At 41.0% G+C, this 23694-nt stretch overlaps 1 protein-coding gene across 1 annotated transcript in view; it reads left to right on the top strand.

The window, feature by feature from the left end:
- The window catches only part of GLI3 (GLI family zinc finger 3), a 206551-nt gene that overhangs the window by 163359 nt on the left and 19498 nt on the right, over positions 1 to 23694 (top strand). The window contains exons 8-10 of the mRNA XM_032183473.1: positions 1595 to 1811; positions 3284 to 3400; positions 4705 to 4845. Of these exons, the coding sequence (XP_032039364.1) occupies positions 1595 to 1811; positions 3284 to 3400; positions 4705 to 4845 (475 nt within the window). The remainder of the gene's footprint in view (positions 1 to 1594; positions 1812 to 3283; positions 3401 to 4704; positions 4846 to 23694) is intronic.

Here is a 23694-nt window from a genome sequence, read left to right on the forward strand (position 1 = left end):
TACAGGAACACTAGCAGGGACTATAGAGCTGCAATAACTGAATATTATTACTGATTTCTCCCTAACTCTTGCTGTGAACAATTACTGTTTTCACTCCGTTTCTGCCTCCCTTTATTAAAAAGAATACAATGCAAAATGAAAAGAGAGTTCCTCAAAGACCAGTAAAATTCTCCCAGGGTATTCTTAATGATATTCTGTCCTAAATGGGCAAACTATTGTAATGCACAGTTCTCACCAGGAATAATAGTAATGTAATCACATTGAAGCTGTCTCTATATGGATTGGAGTCAAACAGACAAAATGTATAGTCAGATTAATGAACACAGAATTTCTGTAGAAGTATTACTTAAAATGGTTGAAATGATTTCAGCTCTTTTTGTATCACAATATTTTCATTTAATACACTTAACAGTAACAGCAATTAAGACTTGAGACTGTAAATTTGGATTAAATCCACGCTTTTGACATTAGAAGAAGCCTTGATTATTAAAAGGTATTATGCCTGCACCTCTTTCTTTTAAGACTTGATGTTTTAAATTTGTATGGCTCTTTTGAACTGATCTTTTTTAAAGAAAAAAAAATCAATTAATACCCTGTTTATTCCTTTTTCTTTTTGCTATGGTTATAAGTTATTGGAAAATGTTTACAGGAGAATCTCATATTTCTGTGGGTGAAGATTTAGCTCTGTACCATTTATTTTTTAAGTATGGCACGAAGAATGCTTTGGCAGTACCCACAAAATAGTTCCTTAGATGGCAGTGTAATTTCCTCCAAAGTCACTGTAGTCTGGGAAATACAGTGAAGTAATGAAGTGATGACAGGTATTAACATGCATAATGGGCTTTAATAGACATTTAATGTTGTTTAACTGGAAGAAGAAGAAGTGCTTTCCCATTGGAATATTTCTACATTGAAACTCATTGATCACCAATTTCAGAGGGGAAAGGTTAATCCATCAGTTTCTGTAACCAAACAGCGCTGATGGAAATTCTTTAGGTGACATTCTGGATGAACTGAGCTTTCCATCTTTGCAAACAAAAGAGTGATATGACAAGTACGGTGTTCAGAACACATTTAACCAATTGATTTTCTCTCCTCTTGTAATAAGATCTAGAGACATATGAAAGAGCGTAGCATGAGCCAAGATTAAAGGAACTGCTTCATACAGGCGAACATAGGGGAACTGCATTATCAATAAAAGTACTATAAAGCATGTAGGCACCCATTCTTTTTCTTTATCTAAAGTTTGTTATTGCAATAAATAGCTGTTATTGAACTGCTTGCCTTTTATTTCAGTTTTTCTGAATTTTATTTTACTCAGCTTTCTGTGGTTTTGTGGTAAATGTTAGGAAAAGATGTTATGTTTTGTTATGGTATCATTTTTGTGCTCACTAGTAAATCCAGACCAACTCTGAGTTTAAAAGCTGGATTTATCAGTCGTTGGGGCACAAGGAAAGACATGAGGGGAGGAAGGGATCTGACTTCAATTAATGTAAAACATCAAATATTTTTAAGGTTTTAATCTGTACAGTTCCATACAGTAATGACCCTCATCATTTTCCTTCCTTTTCCCTCCTTTTTCTCCCAAATTCAGCCCTGCTCTGAGTTTCACATACCCTCCTACACCAGTATCCCTCCAGCAAATGCATCAGCAAATTATAAGTCGTCAGCAAACCCTGGGTTCAGCCTTTGGACACAGCCCTCCTCTCATCCATCCTGCTCCAACTTTTCCTACCCAGAGACCTATCCCCGGCATCCCCAGTGTCCTGAACCCTGTCCAGGTCAGCTCTGGGCCTTCTGAGTCCACACAGGTGAGAGACAACAAAAGAAACCTTTGCACCCCAATAATTTAAAAATGAAAAAAATGAAACAAATCACGTTGTCTTGTTGGCAATTAATCACCACTGTCACGGAGACCCTTCGATAACAGTTTTCTTGCAGCTATAGCATTTGCAGTCCCGTTATTATAAATCACAGGCATATACGCAGTGTTCCTGATTGGTAGCATGCCTTTTAGTCCTCATAAATATTTCAGTGTGCTGCAGCGGCTTCTCATTCCAACCTGTCTTTTCTGAGTCAGACAACTTAATACAGGTAGGGAGCAGAGAAGGGGAAAAAACACACTGAAACACTTAATGATTTAGAGCTTAGCATCTTCACCTCAAAATCATGTTGACTGGTATACCTCTGGACACAGAGACACATTCTGCCATCCAGAATGGGTGTGAGTACAGAGCAGCTCAAAGATTGTACGGAGGTTTGAAGTTTCTTGTTTTCTTTTTTTTTTTTTTTTTCTTCTCTGCTTTATGCAAAATTGGACTTGGTAGGTTGGGATTAGTCATTTCAGTGAGCAAAGCTGTGTTCTCAAAAGCTGGAGATGTGCAGCAGGGAATCAGGCCTGTAATGTGCATGGTTCTTGTTTTGTTTTTGTTTTTTTTTATTAACTCGTGGTTTGTTTCCAGATGACTTGGGATAGGTTATTTATCAGTCTGGGAGCTGTTTATCTCCTGGCTAGCTTTTACAAATGCAGAAGCAGAATATACTGCTGTGGGAAGCATATTGATTTTTTGTGGGGTCTGTGCAAGTTCAGATATCTCTAAAAGATCTCTGGATTTCTACAAGATCCATTTGCAGGTGTAGATAACAGTGTTCAGTCTAGCACAGCAAGAGGGAAAACAAGATTCCAGCCTGTTTATGTCAGCGTTAGTTTTGCTGTTGACTTTAGAGAATCCGGGGCTTCATCTAGGATTTTTCAGCAGAGACATTCACGCTTGTGTTCAATTTTCCTCCCTATCCATCATTGTAAGGGAAACACAATAAAAGAGCTGAGATGTTGCATACAGACATGAAGTGGGGAAACTTTTCCTCCAAGTGTAAAAAAAATCATCTTCTCATGTTTATTCTAACTAGTGCATAGTGATTTCGCTTTTCAAAGTTGCGTTTCTGAAGTCATCATTATGTGGAAAATCAAGTCCTTCCTACCCCTCCCTGGCCCGCCAAAAACAGCATTGGTTTGTAGCAAGGAATTACATCAAATGCTCTCCTTCCTGTTCCCTCCCTGCTCCATTACAAGGTTGAGTGATGCAGTTCTTCCACAAGTTAATGCTATGTAATTGAAACACAATGTAATTGCATATCCAATATAATTAACAGTGTAGCTTCTCCAAATAAAGTTGCTGAGCAGATGCTGCATATTTCTGTTGGGAGCTACATATTTATCACAGTCTAATTTTGTCTTTTTTGGGGAAAAAAAAAAACAACACAACGCACCAACTGCCTGCAGCAGAACAAACCCACAAGCGAGTCTGCAGTGAGCAGCACTGGAGATCCAATGCACAACAAGCGCTCCAAGATAAAGCCCGATGAGGACCTCCCCAGCCCGGGCGCAGGAAGCGTGCAGGTATGGCCTTCAGCTTGCAGTCATCAGCCTTTTTTTCTCACTGCTGGAGGGAAAACACACCTTTCCCCTGTTTTTAGCCCTCCTGCCCTCCTCAGAGCCTTCATCTTGTACACACACACAGCTCACGGTAGCAAGGGACTGAGTACAGGATTAAACCCAAGCAGCGAGGCCTTACTTTGCTACAGAATGAGGGCAGAGAGGAAGGAGGCTGAGGGAGAAACATCTCTGTTGGTTCACTGAGTGCTCAACCCTCTGTTCTCCACAGAAAAGGGAACCAAAGACATTTGGGTCTTTATTCAGGATGGGTTTTCCATTTGGCAAAAATATTTATGCCACATGGACTTTTAATGGATCTTAGCACCGAGCTGCTTTGAGGCCTCGTTGCTGGCCTGCAGTCTGGCTTGCTACACTTTCCTTACTGGTTGATCCCGCTGGTTTTAGTAAAGTGACTTGTAATTTACAGTGACGAAAGGCAGGTCAGTGAATCAGTGACTTGATCTTGTGAGAGAATCCATGAAAACATACAAAACAAGATCCATCTAAATCCCTCAGCAGGGTTGAAATGGAGAAATAGCATGAGTTCATAACCCGAACCGAACGTTTACGTCAATGTCCTACTCTCACCCTGAGCCAGCACAAGCTGGGAGAGGGATTCACTTTGAGGAACTGAAGGTGGAGAATCAAAACCCCAAATTAAATGCTGACTTTCCCTGCTTAGCCCTTTCATGCACATATTATGGACAAGAAAGGACTGACAAGAGGCCTGAAAATTACAAGTCTATTCTTGGAAAGACTTTTATGTGCAAATCTGTCACTGGACTAGCAATGCAAACACACTTTGGATAACTGGTGATGCGATTTATGTCCAACTGTAGTAGTAAAGACAAATTCCAGTTAATTCAACTATATTAAATAATGTCTTTTTTATTACTACTACTTGTGTATAATTAGGGCAAGTGTGCAAATATAGAGCTGCATAAATACAGGGTAAAGGAAGCGAGCCTTTACAATTTGATTTTAACTGACAAGTGAATGGGTTTTATTTTTTACAAATTCTCTGCAGTTAATATTTCTGGGGAAGAAAAATACATTTTACACATATAGCTGACACATGGTTTTGGTTTACCAGGCCTGTTTTGAGCTTTTATATTTCGTAGAGCAGAATAACAGGGTGAACTGAGGGTATAATAATCTGTTTCCCCCCTACTCTGTCTTTCTTTCAATGCAAAAGTAATTCACTTCTCCTCCTCCATTTCAGAATTTCCTCTCTCCTCTCCTCACGCCTGTTTTTTTCTTCTCTCCAGGAACAGCCAGAAGGAATGACCCTGGTAAAGGAGGAAGGGGACAAAGATGAAAGCAAACAGGAGCCTGAAGTGGTCTATGAGACAAACTGCCATTGGGAAGGCTGTTCCCGGGAGTTTGACACGCAGGAACAGCTAGTGCATGTAAGTTAATGGTATTCAGGAACCGGGTTTTAAAACTATGTGACCTTTTTCATGGGGGTCAGGTTCTCTGACCCTGTGCTGAGTCAAGTTTCTTAGCTAACAGCGCTGCAAACTGGAGAGGGGTTTATGAGTTTCTGAGAATAAAGAAAACTCTGAGCCACAGTGCTTGACCTGTTCAGTCAGCTAAAGCTTAGTGTAAAATTCAATAAAGTCTTCAATAGAGATTGTAATGGCTCTGATCCTGTAAGCCAGCAAACGCTATTTTGAGTTAGAGACTTTGATAGTTATTGAGTAATAGTAAGCTGGACATGAATTATTATTAACCTTTAGCCAAGTTTGATTTTTTTCCCCAAAAGGGACTGTAACAGTAGAAATGGGCGAGTGGAGTTCTTCCCCTTCCCTAAGGGTTTGCAGCTTTTTTGTATCAATTTACTGTTCTGTGAAAACTGAATTGGATTATTTGGCTAAATACATAGAGACAGAGTTAGTTCAGTCCTTTTAGCAAAAGCAAACTGTAGGGTTCACTATTTATGCAACCATATTAGCTGTATCTGTCTTGTTTGTCTTGTTTTTTCTTCCCCTCCATTTGCTGAAGGAAATTATTACTATTTTTTAATATTGTAAGCTAAAAAGTGAACCACCAAAATTCAGAATGTAACCTACCAAGTACAATACACCTACGATTTCCAACCACTTAGCTAGTAGCACCTCTTAAATGTCAATGAGCTTATCTAAATACTCTGAAAAAAAAAGGAATTCATAGTACAATTTAGAGAGGACCTTCTTCAGCAAATGATCAGTGTGTCAGAATTATATTTATTGTAGAAAAATGTTTAATACTTTCCTGGAGATCGTGCAAAATCTGTTACATAATATGGCCAATAGTACTGAAATAACATGTTGAAAAATGTACTTTTCACCACAAATTGAAAAAAAAAATAAAAAATCAACCACCATATATTTCCAAACACTATGCAAAATGGTAGATTGATGCTGCAAAGCTGACTTCAGTAAATCAATGCCAGCTTTCACTTGCTGGAGTGTGACAGCCTGGTGGTGATGGAAATTATTCATCAAGTATTCAGTTTCTTATTTTTTTATTATTGGTAGTAGTAGTAGCAGTAGTGACAGTAACAATAGCAATAATAATAAATTAAAGAATATCATGAACTGAACTAATGGCAAATATGTGGCCTTTTGGGGGGAATTCTTTAGATACTTTTTATGCAAAAAGTATCCTAACATTTTGATAGGACAAAATGAAATGCGAGGAGCGGGCCTTTTAATGTTTTATTATCTTTTTGGGAAGAAATTCCATATGAAAGGCTGCTGCAAAGGGTTGGACACATTTGAAAGATCAAGTGTCGGTCTTGCAATTGATTCTATGCAAACAGACTGATTGACATCATCTGGTGCTCTGCACAGGCCTGATCTTTATATCTGCTCATAATTGTAAGGCTAAGGCTTTATGATGCCTGGAAAACTGTTCTTAATATTCAGAAATGATCCCAGCAATGATGATAAATAATTTACACCAAAATATATGAAATAAAAGAGAAATTCAGAATAAAGGTGCCCTTGGAAATGAAAAAAAAGGAAGAGGATTTTTTGAAGTTGCAGATACAACATTTAATTGAATTCCACTGTGCCTTTTACCTAATAGCTAAAGTTTTATAGCTGCAGGTAAATTAAAGTAGGATTGTTATTTAAAAAAAAAATAAAATAATAATGTATTGTTTCTAGTGTGTTTTTCATAGCAAATCTGACAGTATTATAAAGGTCAACAGCAAGAATTCTCTAAAAAAATGTATTTCCTATGGTTTTGCATGATGGCAACATCTGAAATGGGTTTCTCCATCTGTAAACACAGGCAGAGGAAAAAAACAACAAAACAAAAACAAAAACAAAACAAAAAAAAAAAAAACAGGTTTCTGTGATAAAAGGAGTTCTTTTTGGCAGATTTACGTATGTTATGGCATTTAAGATTATGAGGCACAACTCCTGACTTGAGACCCTGAAGACAATAGGATCATCATCCTCGTCACAACCATCACATTCAGGTAGCTCAAATCACACTGCCAGAGTCAGCGTGACTCAGTGATGGGGCCCGGCTTTGTGATTTCGTTTGCTGCTCTGGCAGCAGCCTGCTGTGTGGACTTGAGCGAGTTATTTCTGTCCAGAATTGCAAAAGGGCTCAAGACATCTAACTCTGTTTGAAAGACTGGCCATGCTCTGTCTCCCTCACGTTTTGTCAGCCCTTGATTGTCGCAGCCCCTTGATGCACACCTGCAGCAGCGCTGGAAATGAAGTCTGGATCTCAGTAGGGCTTCATGGCAGAGCAGCCCAGCTTTGCTTAAGTGTGCAGCTCTGGAAGAAAGTGTTAAGTCCCCGAGCAGTGGTTCAGTCCCTGAAAATCTCCCCACTGCTGGGGCTCATGGCCTTGTACCCAAATACTTGTGGGTAAATCTGAGCAGATGCAAATAGCCATGGCTGCACGTTCCTCTTTGCGCTGAGCTTCTGACGTGGTGTACGCACGTGTACACCTGTGTTAGGCACAGAGAATGTGCCTCTGGTATGAGTACGTCCGTACTCAGTAATACTTACACTGCAGTAGCAGCTGGAAGCCTCGTCAAGCCCAGAGTCCTGTGGTACTCGATGCTGCTCAAATGCAAGGGAAGGAATGGCCTGGTTGTGGGCATTGGGTTGTTTTCACACTGTGACTCCAGGGACGTGTATGTCAGGCTCTTCAGTGCTGACTGGAGGTACCTGAGCTGGCTTGTGTACAGGTAGGCATGTAGCTAGGATCGTGCTATGCTTCCCAGCAGGTTCAGGGCTTTGCAGGATAATAGATACCAACCTTCACATCTTGCAGCAGGGCTCTTCTGCATTGCCTGTGCGAGTGCTTTCTGACTTGCTGGCAGACTTTGCAGAGCATCAGTTAGTTGCTCCGGCAGAGACTGAAGTGGGATTTGAAGTAAGATGCTGGACTGCCACCTGGGACATCAAAAACATGGGTAACTTTCCTGTTCTGTTAATTCTACTGAGGAGTTGTAATCACCAAGACAGGGGCACCTGGGATAGATGAAGTCAATAAAAGGTTTAAATTGCCCTGGCAAGACTCATTCAAATGACATCTGTCAGCATCCCTGTATTCCCTGACACTCAGTGGGGATGATCTGTGTGAGCAGAGAGCTACAGCCATGTGGTCAGAAGTTGGGTGGCTACCTGCATGTGATAGAGCACTACATCATATCGTGTACATACACCTTCTTGACTAAGGGTAGTCAAGTGAACTGTGTAGAGAAACTAAGTGAGCTATGTAGACATTTACAAAGGATTGCAAGAAAACCCTTTCCTGTCACCCACTCCAAAATTTGTATATTTTACGTGGAAGTATTCACAGCGTCCTTTCACCTGTACAGCTGTAGCTCTCTAAGCCAGTTCGCTGAGCTTTGGAAGTTTGACTGGGAAAATGAAAAACTGTAAAATACAGAGTTTCAGAAAAAGACCTTAAAAGCATTCCTGTACATCCTGAAAAAGCTGAAATTTCAGGATCTGCATGGGCTGACAGTAAGTCTTACAATGAATGTAATTTTTCTCCCGTTTCTCAGAGGAATAAGGATACTCTTCATAGCCATGAATGTTTAGTAGGGAATCAGACCCCAAACCCCCCATGGTGCAGAACAGACTGTTGTTGCCCAAGCTTTGCTTTCAAAAGCATCAAAATTTTAGAGGAACTGCAGTGTTTAGGGAAAAGATGGAAGCCTGTTTCTAGCTGTTTATTTTGTTTCTTAAGGGGTTGGGTACATTAGAATGAATTCCAGTCCCACTAGGTAGAGTGGAGCTCAGGGCATCTTTTCCGTGATACACAGTCCACACAGCTCACATTATTGATATCATTACTGCCGTTATGTACAGGGTGAATCCACAAGCATATACGCTTGTATTTTGAAAGAAGTAAATATGGGTTTGCTTGTGTATATTCCAGTCTTTCTGTCACATGAGGACAGCATTATTACCTTTCTGGAAATTGTAGAACCGATTTACTCTGAAATCAAGGATAGGTGAATCAGATTTTAGCCATGTCTGCATTGCAAAGTGATGTGTAATACAGCATATATGAAACAGTAAATGCAAACATACTTGTGTCTGAATATGTAGTACAGCTTTACAGCACAAATTGTGGTCTTGGGCACAATGGTCAGCACACACTGGCATTTTTCTGCTTTATTTTCTGTGGTGAATTCCAGCTGTTATTAGTGTAAAATGTGGGCGCTAGTCAAAGTGTGTTTAGGCCTCAAGAGACAATGTTTTCGGACTGAATTTATGAACAGAACCTGTGCTGGTATGAATAAATAACTAAAAAGCTACATAAAAGAATTGTTATTGACCCACCCAGAAGGCTTTGACACCGTAATGATTTTGGTGTGGGAGCTCTTATTTCCAAGCGATATGTGCCACTTAGAATTCAGCGTGGTTAAATTTTCATGATACATACACCAAACGGCAAGGTGTTAAACCATTCACATGCTCTGCCTTATTTATAGCACCCTTTTTTTTTTCTTTTTCCTCTTACAGTTAATAGAAAGATTCATGATTCTTCATGGTTGTCTATCTAGTGTCTGACAGTACCGACTGCCCTGCTAAAGCAAGTCACTATCTATAATTGATATCCTTCTATGGAATAGGGTACCGGCTGCAATTGAAGGGTTTGGCTGAAAGCTCTTAAATCCTGACAAGTTCTGCCCTTGTTCTGGTTCAGTCGCTGAGCTGCACAGCTGGGATCCCAGGGTTATTTGAACTTGGTGCAAAAGGGGTGCGTGTGTTTCACATTAGCAAATCACAAAGTCGGAGAGCAGCATTAGAGCCGCTGCTGTGGTCGCCTGCCAGGTCGTCTTATTTACATTGCATTGCGCTCCTGTAAAGATTGTTCACATTGCTGTTTGAGCATGTGTGTTATGGATTTCTTTCTTTCCTTTCTTCTTATTAAAAAAAAAAAAATCTTATTTATTTTAAAGCGTCAGTTTGCTGCTGGGGTCTTTATCATTCAGCTGTTTAATTAATTTCTCTGCCCAGCGAGATATTATAATTGGGCTTAGCTGAGCTCAAGTTTGTTTTAAATATGTGATAAATGCACTTGAGCGCCCAGAAGCTAATAAGATATTGTATATTTTTATAAATCTGCTTTTTGTTGCAGTTTGTCTTCCTTTTTTTTTTTTTTTTTTTTTCCCCCAGAAATCAGTTTAGAATAAAATATTGCAAAAGGGTTAAACACTAAAGATAAAAGTTTGTTTAAGAAAATTATCCTTCAAGGAAATGACTGAAGTTATTGTTAAATATTAATACAATGGCAATCAGAAAAATGCAGTCCTGCCTATTTCTCATCCCCCTTGCTGTGTACCCTTGATGATAATTATTTTTTTATTCAAAAACATGCTTGAAGAACTGCAGAGCTATTTTTTGTTAGTGTTTTCTCCTTAATTGTGCAGTAATAAAATTCTCTTATTGTTGTTATATTTGATTAGATGAGATCAAAAAGCCCTAAACTGACAGCGATGGTTTACACTCAGGATTTCATTTGCTGAGTTCTTCCTGCCTTTCTTCCAAGCCCTGGTGACCGAAGCACTCCCCTGGCAATCACTGGGGCAGTCACTCTAATGCTCTGCCAGGCTCTCCTATTGCACCTCAGCCCCAAGGAAAGTTTCTTGTCTTTCTCAGGTACCCATAGTAATTGCAATGTGCTGAAGATACCCAGAAGAACCATTTTGAGAGGTTCCCTGAGTTGAGTTTCTGATGGTTTTTACCCTCTGCTTCTCCATAAAACCCAGGCTGTGTCCACAGGCTAGCTCAGCTCAGGTTTTCGTGGAATCATAGCATGGTTTGGGTTGTAAGGGACCTTAAAGACCATCTAACTCCACCACCTCTGCCACGGGCAGGGATGCCACTCACTAGATCAGGTTGCCCAGGACCTTGTCCAGCCTGGCCTTGAACACCTCCAGGGATGGGCCATCCACAGCTTCTCTGGGCAACCTGTACCAGTGCCTCACCACCCTCTGAGTGAAGAATTTCCTCCTAACATCTAATCTAAATCTCCTCTCTTTTAGTTTAAAACCATTTCCCCTGTCCTGTCATTATCTGACTGAACAAAATTTGCTCTCCATCTTTTATTTATGTTTTGCAGCATCTGCAATGATTTGGGGTGCCCTCATCACCTCGAAACACTGAAAAACGTGTTTGACTGGGAGATGGGGAGCACACTGCTCTCTGAGGGACCAGACCCTTAGGAGCAGGTCATTTTGGACACCTGTAAATAGGGACACCTAAACTCAATAGACTTCCAAAACCCTCCCTCTTACTGCCCTTGGCTTCTTCCTCAGCTCCTCTCTCACCGGAGAAGGGCAGGTAAGGACTGGAGGGAGTTTCGCCTCTCTACACTAAAAAGGATCCAACTGCACTAAGGGAATAAGCCACTCCTTGAGATGAGAGCAGCTCCCCTAAGTAATAGCTGCAGTGACAGAGCCGTAAATGAACGGGAGAGTCACGCTTTGCCTACCCCTGAGCTGACAATGATGTGGTGCCGTTCACATTTGTGTGGGCAGGCATCTATACCTTGAAGTAGGCAATTACAAACAGCTGCCCCAGAAGGCAGATTATCGTCGGTGCATTTCTTTTCTCTTGGCTCTGGAGGTATGCTTGCAACTCCCCATAGTACAGGTGAAGTTCACAATCCAAATGGGATGTAGTGGCAACATCCCAGTTGCCATGTGAATTTGAATATGTGCTGGGATTTTTTATTATTATTAATATTATAATTCACAGAGGCTGTTTTCAGTGCATTTCCATTATGGTTTTATTTGGTCCTAGTGCAGTAACACAGATGCTTCATCCCGTTCAGAGTCTCATTGTGTGTGACGATGGCAGCCACTGCCCTGAAAGGTTCAGAAATGTTTCCTTTAAATTGAAAAGAGTAAGAAATAGATAAGGACATGAAATCCATTATAGTAATCTTTTTTTTTTTTTTTTTTTTTTTTTTTTTTCCCTGACAAAAGAAGAATGTTTTACTTAAAACAGCAAAGGTTTTTTGGTGGTGGTTTTATTTTATTTCATCTTATTTTATTTATTTATTTTTTTTCTCTGTGGAGACTGGACCCTGCCCTGTATTTGGAGAAGCAATGCTGTGTGCAAAAAAAAAAAAAAATTCTTTGAGTGATACAAGCCCAGGGCTTGGACTGAAGGCTGGGACAACTTTGGGAAGTCAGAGAGCTGCTTTAAAGGCAAGCAAATACCATGCAAAGTTTTTCTTCAGCTTGTGTATCCCCTCAGTGTGTTTGATCTTTGTAGCTGGGAGGGAGGAAGGTAGAGGAGAGAGAGGGAGAAGAGATTATACAGCAAAAGTAAATAATTGTGAGAAAGATCTGTACAGAAGTTTGTAGTGAATGTTTAATGTTTAGATTGCAAAATCTCCTCCTTGCTGTCCATTTAAAGGCCAAGTTGTAATTAAGATGCCACCTTACTGTGCTGGGTTATAGGCAGCTGAACCTGCAGCTTTAAAATGTGCCAGAACAGTGGCATTTGTGGCCCAGCGGTTCATTACATACCATCCCAAAGCTAATAAAGCTGATCTCTGCCCCTAAGTGCGTGTTCACTCTCTCTTGGTTTCCATGTGGGTATCTAACACAGCCTTGTTGTCCTGAAGGACGTCTTTAACCCCCTATCAGAGGTAACCATGTCAGTGCTGGGGGGTTTTAAGGTTAAATCACCACAGACCGACCTCGCTGCTGTTTTCTCTGTGCTCCGTGGCGCACCAGCAGCCTCCAGGGTCCAGCACAATCCCTGCTTGCCTTCCCAGCACATCCCCGCTCCGCACCACCACCGTGATGCCCTCTGCCTTCCAGCAGTGTTAAAAGCCAGCGCGGCTGCCCTGTGAAGGGATCTCATTTACTCAGGGCTTGCCCTGAAGGCCAGCTGTGCTTTGGCTGGGGTCCTCTCGAGCACTCCAGCATCAGCAGTTCCCCTACCTAGAGTCTGGCGTTTGATGAATTACAGAGGAGAAGGAAAAAAAGAAAAAACAAAAAAGTGGGGATTTTTTTTTGATAGAGAAAGGTTTACAAAAAAATAAATCCCCCCTAATCTGTGAAGTCTTAAGAGGGGATTTAGAGAGAGAAATGTAATCATTTTTTTATATTTTAATTCCTCTGTAATTAGCATTTCTTTCACAGCATTAGGAAAACTTGTTGTTAGTCTGCTGCTGCTATGGCTACTGTTCATGTGAATTGCCAAAGTCATTGTCTCTGAATTGGTGTCCCTGACAGAGATGGCCATATAGTTGAAGTAACACTTCCTCCTGGCTGCTATGGGTAGGGACTGAGCAGTGCTCCTGTGCCTGGAGAGGTTACTGCAGCCTTTGGGACTGAACTCAGAACCAGCAGGCACTTTAATGCGAAGGCCGCGCATGACAGCGAGCAAGGCCTGGCGGCTCTGTGTGGTTTCAGTCACAAAACACTTTTCAGATGGTTTGTGGACATACCCATTTATTTAGTGTTTATTTGCCCTGACAGCTGAGCTAGTGAGCTCCTCCAGGTTAGTGATGTTCCATGGGTGGCTCCCAGTTTTTTGGGGCAGTGTAGGATAAGAAGCTGGCAGACGAGTCCCAGGGGAGACCGTGCTGCCTGAGTGATGAAGGCATAGACAGAAGCAAAGCTGCAAAGTGAGCTGGTTCTTCAGCTCTTGACTCTGGGTGGCATATCGTGTAGAAGAGAGGAAACAGAAATTGCAGCCTGCTGCTTTTGCTGCGTGGGAGCTGCAGGGAAGGTTGGACTTGTGCACTGACGGATACTATTCAGCCCTGTGCAAAGGTAAAGCATATTCCCCTGGACAGAGCTGCCATTTCTGTGCAGGTTTTTCCTCCTGTGCTACTGCTGACCAAGTGATTTGCTGTTATGTAGCTTGTCTTATGGTGGCAAACCAGTGGAACATCTACAGGAAGCTTCCTGGAGGCCTCTGATCTGCATGATGTGTTTCTGCACTGCTTTTGTCACCCACCTCAAGAAGAGTAGGATTTTATCTTCATATCTTTGTCACAAGTGCCATGTTCTCCCCTCTTAGCCACCCATATTGTACCCAAAATGTTTTGCCCATGGAAACCTGGTGCCTGGAAGAACTGAAATCCATGAGTGCAGGCCCAGCTATTGCACGTGGAAGCTATTGCAGGTGGACGTGTAGATAGAAGTGGCAGACAGGCATGTGCAAGTGAAGGCAGGGCTGGGCAATCTGCATACAGGCTCAAGTGTGGATTCTGCATTTGGTTTTGAGGGCTGGGCTGTGTGGATTGATTTTTGCAGCTGCTTTTGCTTGTGTAACCTCTTAATGGAAAAAAAAAAAAAAAAAAAAAGCATACAAGTCTTTTATTGTGGTTAACCAAATCTAATGTTTTTCAGTGGTCAAACTTTCATGTGAGTGTGACTTTTCTTCAAGGTGCCTAATCTATAAAATGAATGGGTGGTGTTTTGGTCAGGAGTGGGTCCTCTGGTGGCTTGCACTGTAGGTATGAGGTCTGCCTATGCCATTCTTGCGTGTATCGCAGGGCTGAGATGCTGCAGTTCTCTGTGAGATAAAGTAGTCAAGCTGAAAATGAAACAAAGCTCTAACTGTATCCCTCCTTGTGTTTAGCAGAGATAAACTACAGTGGAGTCTCAGTGCTGCTCCGTTTGGCTTCTGGCAGCAGCTTTAATTGGTAAAATGCAGATTTTTTTTTTGATCAAGAGAGGATTATTCTTGTTATCAGTCTGGAGCATCTTATTTCAAGATGAAAAGACTTTGCTGAATTACAGATGCCAACATTTTTACAAAGCACTTTGGCGATTGACATCTCAAAGAGAAAGTATGATTTATTAGCCTATAATGGCTAACACTGAGCACTGGGCTAGGTCCCACTGATTTGTAAAATTGCTTAATATGAATTGCCTTTTTGTGTAATTCAAGCCCCTGGTTTTTCAAATAAACTTAGAATATAAATTGTATGAAATGTTACATACCTGGAAAGGGAAAAGAGGAATGGGGCTGTGTGGCTAAAAGAAAAGAAAGAGAGAGAAAAGAAAGAAAAGGAAGGAAGGAAGGAAAGAAAGAAGAGGAAAAAAGAGAGAAAGAAAGAAAAAGAAAGACCTACTTCTAAATCCATCTTGGTGGTGCTTTTTTACAGTAGTTTGGTTGATATGTTGGCAGGGTAAAGATTAATAACAAGCCTTGTCGCTATCAGTACCTGCTTGTCGATTCTCTGTAACAGGGCTGTCTGTTCAGCATGGAAATTATTGATTAAATAAAAATTGCTATTAGATTGTGATGTGATCCATAATCACAAACAATGGTGGACATTCCTCTTTCAGATCCCAAGCCATGCATCAAGTTTTTCCTCGCAGTAATTTATATTGTGCTGACACTCGCACCCATTAGGCTTTTATCCTTTCCTACATGTGTCAAGAAAGCACTAAAAGAAAGAACAGCAGCAGCACAGCGGCAGGTAGGAACTCTCTAAATTTTCAGAGAGAAGCACAGCGTAGCTAAGCCAATCCTTTGCTCCTAGTTAGCACCTTACCCCAGGAGTGGGCAATATCCCTTGAATTCAGGGACCTTTTTTGAGTGTTTTCAGTGAAAGCAAGTGCTAGCTCCACAAGTATTTGTACCTAAAATGCTCACCGCCTCTTTTTGCTTCTGTTAATCCCTTGGCACTGGTTTTGTTTATGATCTTTGTTTAAGGTGCACCCATGTCAGGATGATGTGGAAGGGACGTACAGCCCAAGAGATCAAATACTTTTTGTTTGTTTTTTAATATTCTGGAGTGTGAAGGACAAACGAGTTTCTGATATTTATTTAGTTCTGATGCTTCCTAATTCGAGGAATTCGGGATCAGAGGGCTTCATTTAAGACTGCCTCACTTTAGGCTGAATTAATTAAAAAGATAAAATCTCACTCTTCTTTTCCCAGCACATGTGAGCACAGTACCAACTTTCTGCCTCCTGTGAGAGACTTTGTCTCAAACTAGTGGAAACTTAGTCAAGATTTTTTTTCAGAGTTTGGCCATTTATAGGAATTATGCTCACACAGCTTCTCAACCACTTTTTCTCAAAAGACCTTAAAAATGTATGCAGCAAAACGGGCCAAACCCATCTTGCCTGGCTACAAGGGAGAGGCATTTCTGTAGCTCTGAACTGCAGATTGCTGCTAGTTCCTACCAGCACTAGGCAGAAATACTAAAAGAGTTTTGTAGCTCTGTACATGAGCTGAGAATATAGCAGTTTAAAATATGGGTACATGGTATTGTGTTGTTTTTTTTTCTTACTGTAATTTTTTTTTTAAAGTTAGCAGAGTTAAGGCTTTATCTCCTTAACTGTTATCAGTGCTGATTATTATACTATGTATATTTCTGTATTTCGTTAGTGTTGAGACATCTTTTGCACATCTTTCTTGTGGCTAAAGCATTTCTAATGCTGCCACAGACAACCAAGAAAATCCTACCTGCAGTATCTGACAGTTTGCCACATTACACTCAGCTTAAAGAGCATTTAACAATAACCTTAGCTTGCTTCATTATGCAAGGCACAGACAAAGTTTTCAGGCTTGGCCACTGTCACTTAAATCAAGAGACCACTTCATTCTGCAAAGCTGGAGCATGTGCCTTGCACACCTCGCCTCCGGTGCAGCCACTTTCTCTGTGTGGATCAGAGCCAAGGGATTACCAGCCAGGAAATTAATTGCCAAGGGGATTCCGACACTTACGGTTAGTAAAAAAAAAAAAAAAGAAAAAAGCCTGAACAAAGAAGTGTGGTTTATATCACACTCTGAAGGCGCCAGGCACTAGCTCAGATAGGTTTTGGATGAGGGAGAGTTGCAAAGTTGCAGGCTTCTCGCCGAGGCTGCCCTTCGGTTTTCTCCTGCAGACTTGGGGGCTTGACTGCCAGCGCAGGTCTTCCCCTTCAAATGGCGCCAGCTTGGTACACGGAAGATGAGATGGATCTTTGAGATAAACCAGACTGTTTAGGATTGATTTTTAGTTACCAGAAGCACCTGTAAGTTCACTGTGAGTAAATTAAAGTTGGTGTGCGGAATGCAGGACAGACAGAAAATTGGCTTCAGCTCTTTCCTAAGTGTGTTAGGTGATACCACCTTGTTCTACTATAAGCTCCTACTCAGTTTTCATTCCAGTTGCTCCAACATAGGGCTGTAGTCTGGCTACAACACAGTGCCTGTGGTACGTACAAGAGAATAGAAAATGTTATCCCATGTCACAAGAGAGATAAAAGAATATCAAGGAAAACCAACTTCTAACATATGATAGAGACCTATGCTAACCCTGACTCTGCTGTGATGTGGCTGGGATGCCCAAGCCTAACAAGGGTGTGAAAGATAAATTCTAAATGGACGTTCGATGGACAAAAGCCAAGGGGGGTCTCAGAGGAGCAATAAACTGTTGTGCATGCTGAAGCTTTTTAGAAATGTTTCGTAGAGATGCTAGAAAGGAAGAGCCCCAAATATCTCCTCCAATTGTCATGATGTCATGGCTACAACACAGTGCTGCTTGTTACCCACTGATGCATTAATTCTGCCAGCATTTCCTCTGTGATGAAACGAACAGTAAAACATGCATTACCTAGTGAAGATTTTGATAACGCTTATCACTGCCAGAATTTTTCTTTCTAGATTCTGTGAAAAGTGTTGGGTGTTTTTAAGTCACTGTATTCCCAGCTTTCTCAAAGTTTTTTTTTTATGCATTTAATCGTGAAAAGTGGATCAAGCATTATCTCCTAATCTAACACGCAGCTTTCTTAGATTATATATAAGGAGACATCTCTGTGCATTTCTTGAAATAAATCCCTCTATTCAAGACTGCTTCTCTGCAAACAAAGTATTGGTATTTTTATTGTATAGGCAATTTGAATGTATTCATGCAGTAAGCACAGAGCTCTCAAAAATAATAAAATTAAAAAGACTTACTGATTTACACAGGTAAGTCCCGCTGAGAAGTATATTTTCTTTCATTTCAAGTGTATCAGCGTTAGTTATGCTGTAATCAAAGTATTAAGAGCAGAAGAAAGTGTGTGGTTTTACAAAATCTGGTCCAATATTTTTTCTAAACGAATTTCGTACTGTTCAGCAAGTCCTGTCTACTTAGTCTGCTTAGTGTTACTAGCTGTATGTTTAATACACCCTGAGGAGTAGAGTCCATTTAACCGTCTGACATTTACCTTGCTATTGCACCCCATTAGGAGCACAGTCTTTTCCATTAAAAAACAAAAAACAAAACAAAACAAAACAAAAAAAACCACAAACAAACAAACAAAAAAAAAGTTTTGTTGTTTTTTGTTTTTGTAAGGGATCAAGTATTTTGCAAATCCTTCTGTGTAGATGGATGACCCACTGTACCAGACTGGGAGTTTGGAAGTCTTCAAAATTTCATTAAAATGATAATTTTTGACTTTTCCTTATTCTGTCTTGCTGTACCCTTTCATAGATTTATAAGTTGGCTCATGAGATTAAGTGGTTTGTCTCTGCTAATACAGAATGATATAAAACTGCTATATTGCATGCTAACATTTTAACTCAAAGAGCCTGTTGGTACTAACCTGCTTGCAGCCCATTTCCAAAACTGGGCACTGAAAGGCAGTATAAATTTTAACAGATTTTTGTTATTAAAGCCATACAATTTCTGTAAAATAGCTCTGGCTTTATATATTCATTTTGTGTACTACAGTTCTTGGGATATTTTGCTGGGTTCTTTTTTACTTGCATTTCTTTCTGCTCTAGGCATCTTTACTATTGAGCATTTATTTCTTGGCTCCACCATTCTGGTCTGGAATGTAAAGGTTAGAAATCTCTTCCCATTTTATTTTCTCGTTAACATGCCCTATTTTAAAGGAAAATGTTATTACTTTGAGCATAGTTTGAACCCACTGCTCAATAGCTAAGTATAAGAGCTGCTAAAGCCCCACTCCTGCAGAGAGCTCAGTGTGGTTGGACCCATTCGAGTTGAACAGGCTCTGAGCCCCCATAAGAGCCCATGTGAGCGGAGCAGCTCACAGAATCGAGATCTCATCTCAGCTAGGAGCAATGACTGGAATTTATCAAAGCCAAACAATACAGGGGGAGAATAGTTAATTTCAGGTTTAATATATACAGCAGGTCTGATTTCCATTGAAGTCAGATGAGTTACGGTGGCAGGAAGGAGGCCTATAGACTTTTGTCTTCTGCAGCAATGTGAGAAAACATCTGAAGTATGTAGTACTTCTACCTTGTGTGGTGATGTGCCTCTTGCAAAACTGAGCTGGCATTTTCCTTCTTCATGCCATTTGCAAATACAATGAAATATCGTAGTGTAATGCTTCTTTATGGTGACTTCCTTCTGCAGTGTGCTGGCAGCAGGGCTTTCTATGCCAGTAAGAAAAGCCCAGATTTAGGCTTTTAAGTGTGTTACACTAACACCTGTACTAGTGCAAGGAACTGAGGTGTTTATGTAGACATATATATGTATATATTTAAGGTAAGTCCTGTTTTTCTTGCGTGTTTTTGTTAAAGAGTGCACACAGCTGTGTGTGAGTTCAGGACTGTAACGAAGGAAGTCAGCCATTGCTCACATTGGATACTGCCTGTGAGGAAGTTCCAATGTGAGGGTTTTAAACTTGGTTTTCGTGGAAATTCTCTAGCAGTTGCATGCAAAATCAATTTTTATCCCTAAATGCAAAGATCATGAAGCAGAAAATTTTGAACGTGAGCCTCAGGTAGTTTTCTGTCCTCCCATTTTCAGTCACTTGCAGAAGGTAACAGGCAGCGTATTTTCTATGCAGCATTCACAGATAATGTGAGACCTGCTGAAGGGTAGGTTTTCAGTTTTTACCTTCTTCGCCATCCAACTGTAGGAAAAACTCTGCCCTTGTTCGTACACTACTGTTTTGACTAGATTGAGAGAGGAATGTGTAACTGATGTCTGGGGGAGCGTGGAGCTCCTCTCTTGTAAGGCTGCAGCAGGAGGAGGCTTTGTGCCTCCCTGCAGTCATGCCACAAAGCTGTTTCCTGAAGGCAGGAATTGTTCTTGCATCTCACCCTGTAGCATTTGGGTCTGTAGCCAGCTCACAGTAGGCCTGTGGGGAGAGCTCGTGTGCATGTGTGACAGAGAGAAAAAAGGCAGGGAAAGAATGAAGGAAAGCAGGCAGAACAGGCTGAAGATCATCAGTGCAGGGCTAGGTATAGGACTTGGGAGCAGACCACATTCTGTCACTGCTGCATTGTAAAGGCCAACAGCAGTCACATCACTTGGTCAGCAGTGGGTTTTAAATCTTTTAGCAAGTGGCCTTTCTTTAGACTCTTCTTCCAGCCCTATCCTTATGAGCCCAGCTTGAATGCTCCCTCATTACTGCAGTTTCTCCCTCTTTCCTCTTCTTTTCTCTTTGCTAGTCTGTCTTGAGTCTCTTGGTTTATGCTGCAGGCACCAAATTAACCTAATTTGTATCATATGAACTTTACACCAAAGACAGGTAACTCTTAAATGTGGATGCAATTTGGGGACCTAAATGGTAAGAGCATAAGAAATACAAAGTAAAACTGAGCCAAACAGGGGTATGTTAAATCATTGTTCTTAAAGTGATTTCTGCAATATCTAAACTCTCGTTGAAGGTGAAGTTTATAATGGGGTTCTACCTTTAAGACTACCTTATCCAAAAGGGATGACCCTGCAGCAAAAGGCTTTCTTTTGCCCAGGTCTTGTAGCTTAGCCATTACACGTTCAGCACAGCTCTGTACCTGTGCAGGCAAACGTGCACAAGGAGAACCACGAAAGATGCTGGAGCTAGTGGAAGATGGAGGAGAGTTGTTCGCACAGTGGGGTGGAGCACGTAATACAGAAAATTGATCACCAGGGAGCACTGTGGTGGAAGCAACCAAGAGGGCAGCCAGAGTAGAAAAGTAATGCACGCAGTGGTTGGGTTAGGGCAAAGTGGTTGGGAGAAATGCCATGGGCAGACAGCTTGCAGCTGGCCCCTTTTACCCTTTCAGGAGCAGTGGGGATGTCTCTTCTTCCCTATGCCCCAAGTCATCCTCACAGTCATCCTGTAACATCTTTCTTCCCTTCAACAGCAGTTCTCAGGAGAGGAGGGCATACCCTTGGAGGGCAGAGACATAACCATAGCATCCCTGTTGGAGGACAGCTGACTTGAGCACGTGCTTCATGGTTTCTGCTTTCCGTGCATTCACTTCTCTGCCACAGCTCTCTCACACAGATGCAACTAGCCCTGTCCTTCCACATGTCACAGAGAGAGAGGGGGGGACTTTTTTTTTTGGTTCATTAACATCACAAAATATGGAAGCTGTGATACCCTGTTTAAAGTAGGGCAAATGCAAGACAGAGCATCAGTGCTGGAGGAACTTGCAAGGCCCAGTTATCACAGCAGCATGTTCTGAAAAATTATTTCCATATACTTGGAAAAAAGAATAAAGAAAGCATGAATTCCTCTAACATGCCAGTTTCACCTATTAACCTCCCAGCTACTAATACAAGAATGCAACTTTCAAGAAAGCGATGGCACTTGATTTTTAGACAGAGTTATGGAAGGCAACATCAGAGAAGAAACAAAGCTGAGAGTCATCAAAGCATCTTTCCTACTGCTGTAAAAGTGGAATGATTAATATCCACGACATTTATGTTAATGTTCTGGCAGAATCTCATTTATTAAATTTTCAGTTTTAGGAAATAAAGATGCAGTTTTTGCCCATTGCTTTACAGCTGCATGCTTTTACACAGGAAATCAAGAGAGAGCTGTAAAACATTGCCCTTGATGGAGCTGCATGTTACTGCTAACAGACTTAACTGTGCCGTATATGTGAATATATGTGTATTAAATGAAACAAGAACAAGATGTGATGTTATTGGGAAAGAATCCTCACAATATCCCGTAAGTTCCATTCCCTCCACAAAATATCTCAAAGCCTACCAAAAAGCTGTCCAAAACCCGGAAACATAGACACAGCCTAAGAGAGCTGGTTCTCAGCCTGACGAGCAAGCTCTGTTTTCTCTGCTGGTATTATAGCATATCCATACTGTATAACTACTACATCAGAGATTAAAAGAAGGTCATGCTGTATTACGAACCGCTGCCTTTATTTTTAGGATTAGATAACTTTTCTCTTCTTTTCCTCCCCACTGATTCTCTTTATGTCCTAAGGGCAGATCCTTTCTCTTGGGTCAGGAATGTAATAAGGCAGGTTTTCCTCTCTCCAGGATATTGTGTCTGTCTCACTGTGTTTAAATTGCCACAGAAAGCTCTTCTGAGCAAAATACAGTATTTTCTTTGTACAGGAGCCAACGATTGACGTATCCTTGGGGACTTCTCTGTCTTTAGCATTTAAACATACAAGTTGGATATGTTTAACCTATTGATAGGCAACAGAGACAACTACAGAATTTATTGCAGGAGAACAAAAGGAGAAGCAGAATGAAAACATTTTTTTATTTATTTTTTAACTAGTGGATTGAGAACTTTTGTTGCTGTTGTTAGTGTAGAGAAATGAAGAAAAATAATCAGACCTATATTTTCAGCTGAAACAGGGAGGCGAGAAGAAAACAGTCCTGCTGGGTTTTGTCCTTTGAATTAGCATATTCCTATCTGTTAGTAATACAGCATCACATTTAGAGAACAAGAGTTCTCCAGGCCCATGTGTAAGATCCTGCAGCATCTGGAGTCAAAAAATGACTCCTACAAAAGGAGTAGTAAACTTGTAGTAAACCGCACAAAATGCAATTTTTTAAATTAATTTTTAGTAGTTTGACTTATTAATTTTTAGTAATTTGACTGCTCTCATTCCTTCTGCATTCCTGGCTTCCAAAGTTAAATAGCCCATGAGACGAGAACAGCCACTTTCTGTGTCTTGCCCTGACCCCAGATCTTTAATACATTTTAAAATATGGCTGTAAACCTCGTCCTCCCAGTGGCAGCTGTGCTAGCCAAAGACAACTGTTGGCCCCAACTGTTTGTTGCATCTCCAGTAGAGGCATGGTTCCCCTGTCTGTCCTTCATGTGGGAATGCTCCTTCAGACATCGCAGTCAGAATGAGCCATATTAGCACAAGCCATTCGGACCAAGGTGAATAAGGAATTTATGAGCTGTTGAGGCACTGAAGTTGGATGTGCAGCAACTTCTTCCTAGGGAAAGGTGATGAGCTGCTATGGGGCAGAAGACGTTGTGCTTCCCCACTGTAAGCATTCAGCACCAGCATCTTTTCCTGGGGCAGAACATGTAAGTTGGAAAGACAACATATTTTCCTACTACATAGCATTACACTCCACACCTGTGTGGAAACGTGGCGCTGGGTGAAAAAAGAGAGAGAAAAGTTTGCTTGGTTGAGGTGGAGAGGTTCCTGATGGGCTGTCCAAATAATTTTGTAGTGTAGGCAGCCACCTTGGAATACAGGTGTGCAAGATGGGAACCATCTCTCAATCTCCTTTCCCCACTTACCTTTTTTTCTTACTGTTTCCGTCCTTTCTTCCACCTATCGGTTTCTGTGCTGCCCTTTTCTAGCGCCTGGCATCCCCTTCCATCTACTTCTGCAGGCTGTCTTAAGTTATAAATCATCATTATTTTTCAGTTGATTCAGGCTTCTAATTTTGATCCCTCTCTTTCTTCACTGACTGCTGTTGCTAATTCTCAAGGGACAGAGACAGGAATCCAGAGCAGCACAGGAATAAATGAGCTTCAAGTGTGAATTCAGCTGCAATGCTGGCTGACGCCTAATTTTTCCTTGCAATTATGTATTAGGTCACATACAAAGAGTTCATATATTAAGTTTGTTAAACTGTGTAAGTTATATTCC

This window comes from Aythya fuligula, chromosome 2 (assembly GCF_009819795.1).
Source record: "Aythya fuligula isolate bAytFul2 chromosome 2, bAytFul2.pri, whole genome shotgun sequence".
NCBI classification, from domain to species: domain Eukaryota; kingdom Metazoa; phylum Chordata; class Aves; order Anseriformes; family Anatidae; genus Aythya; species Aythya fuligula.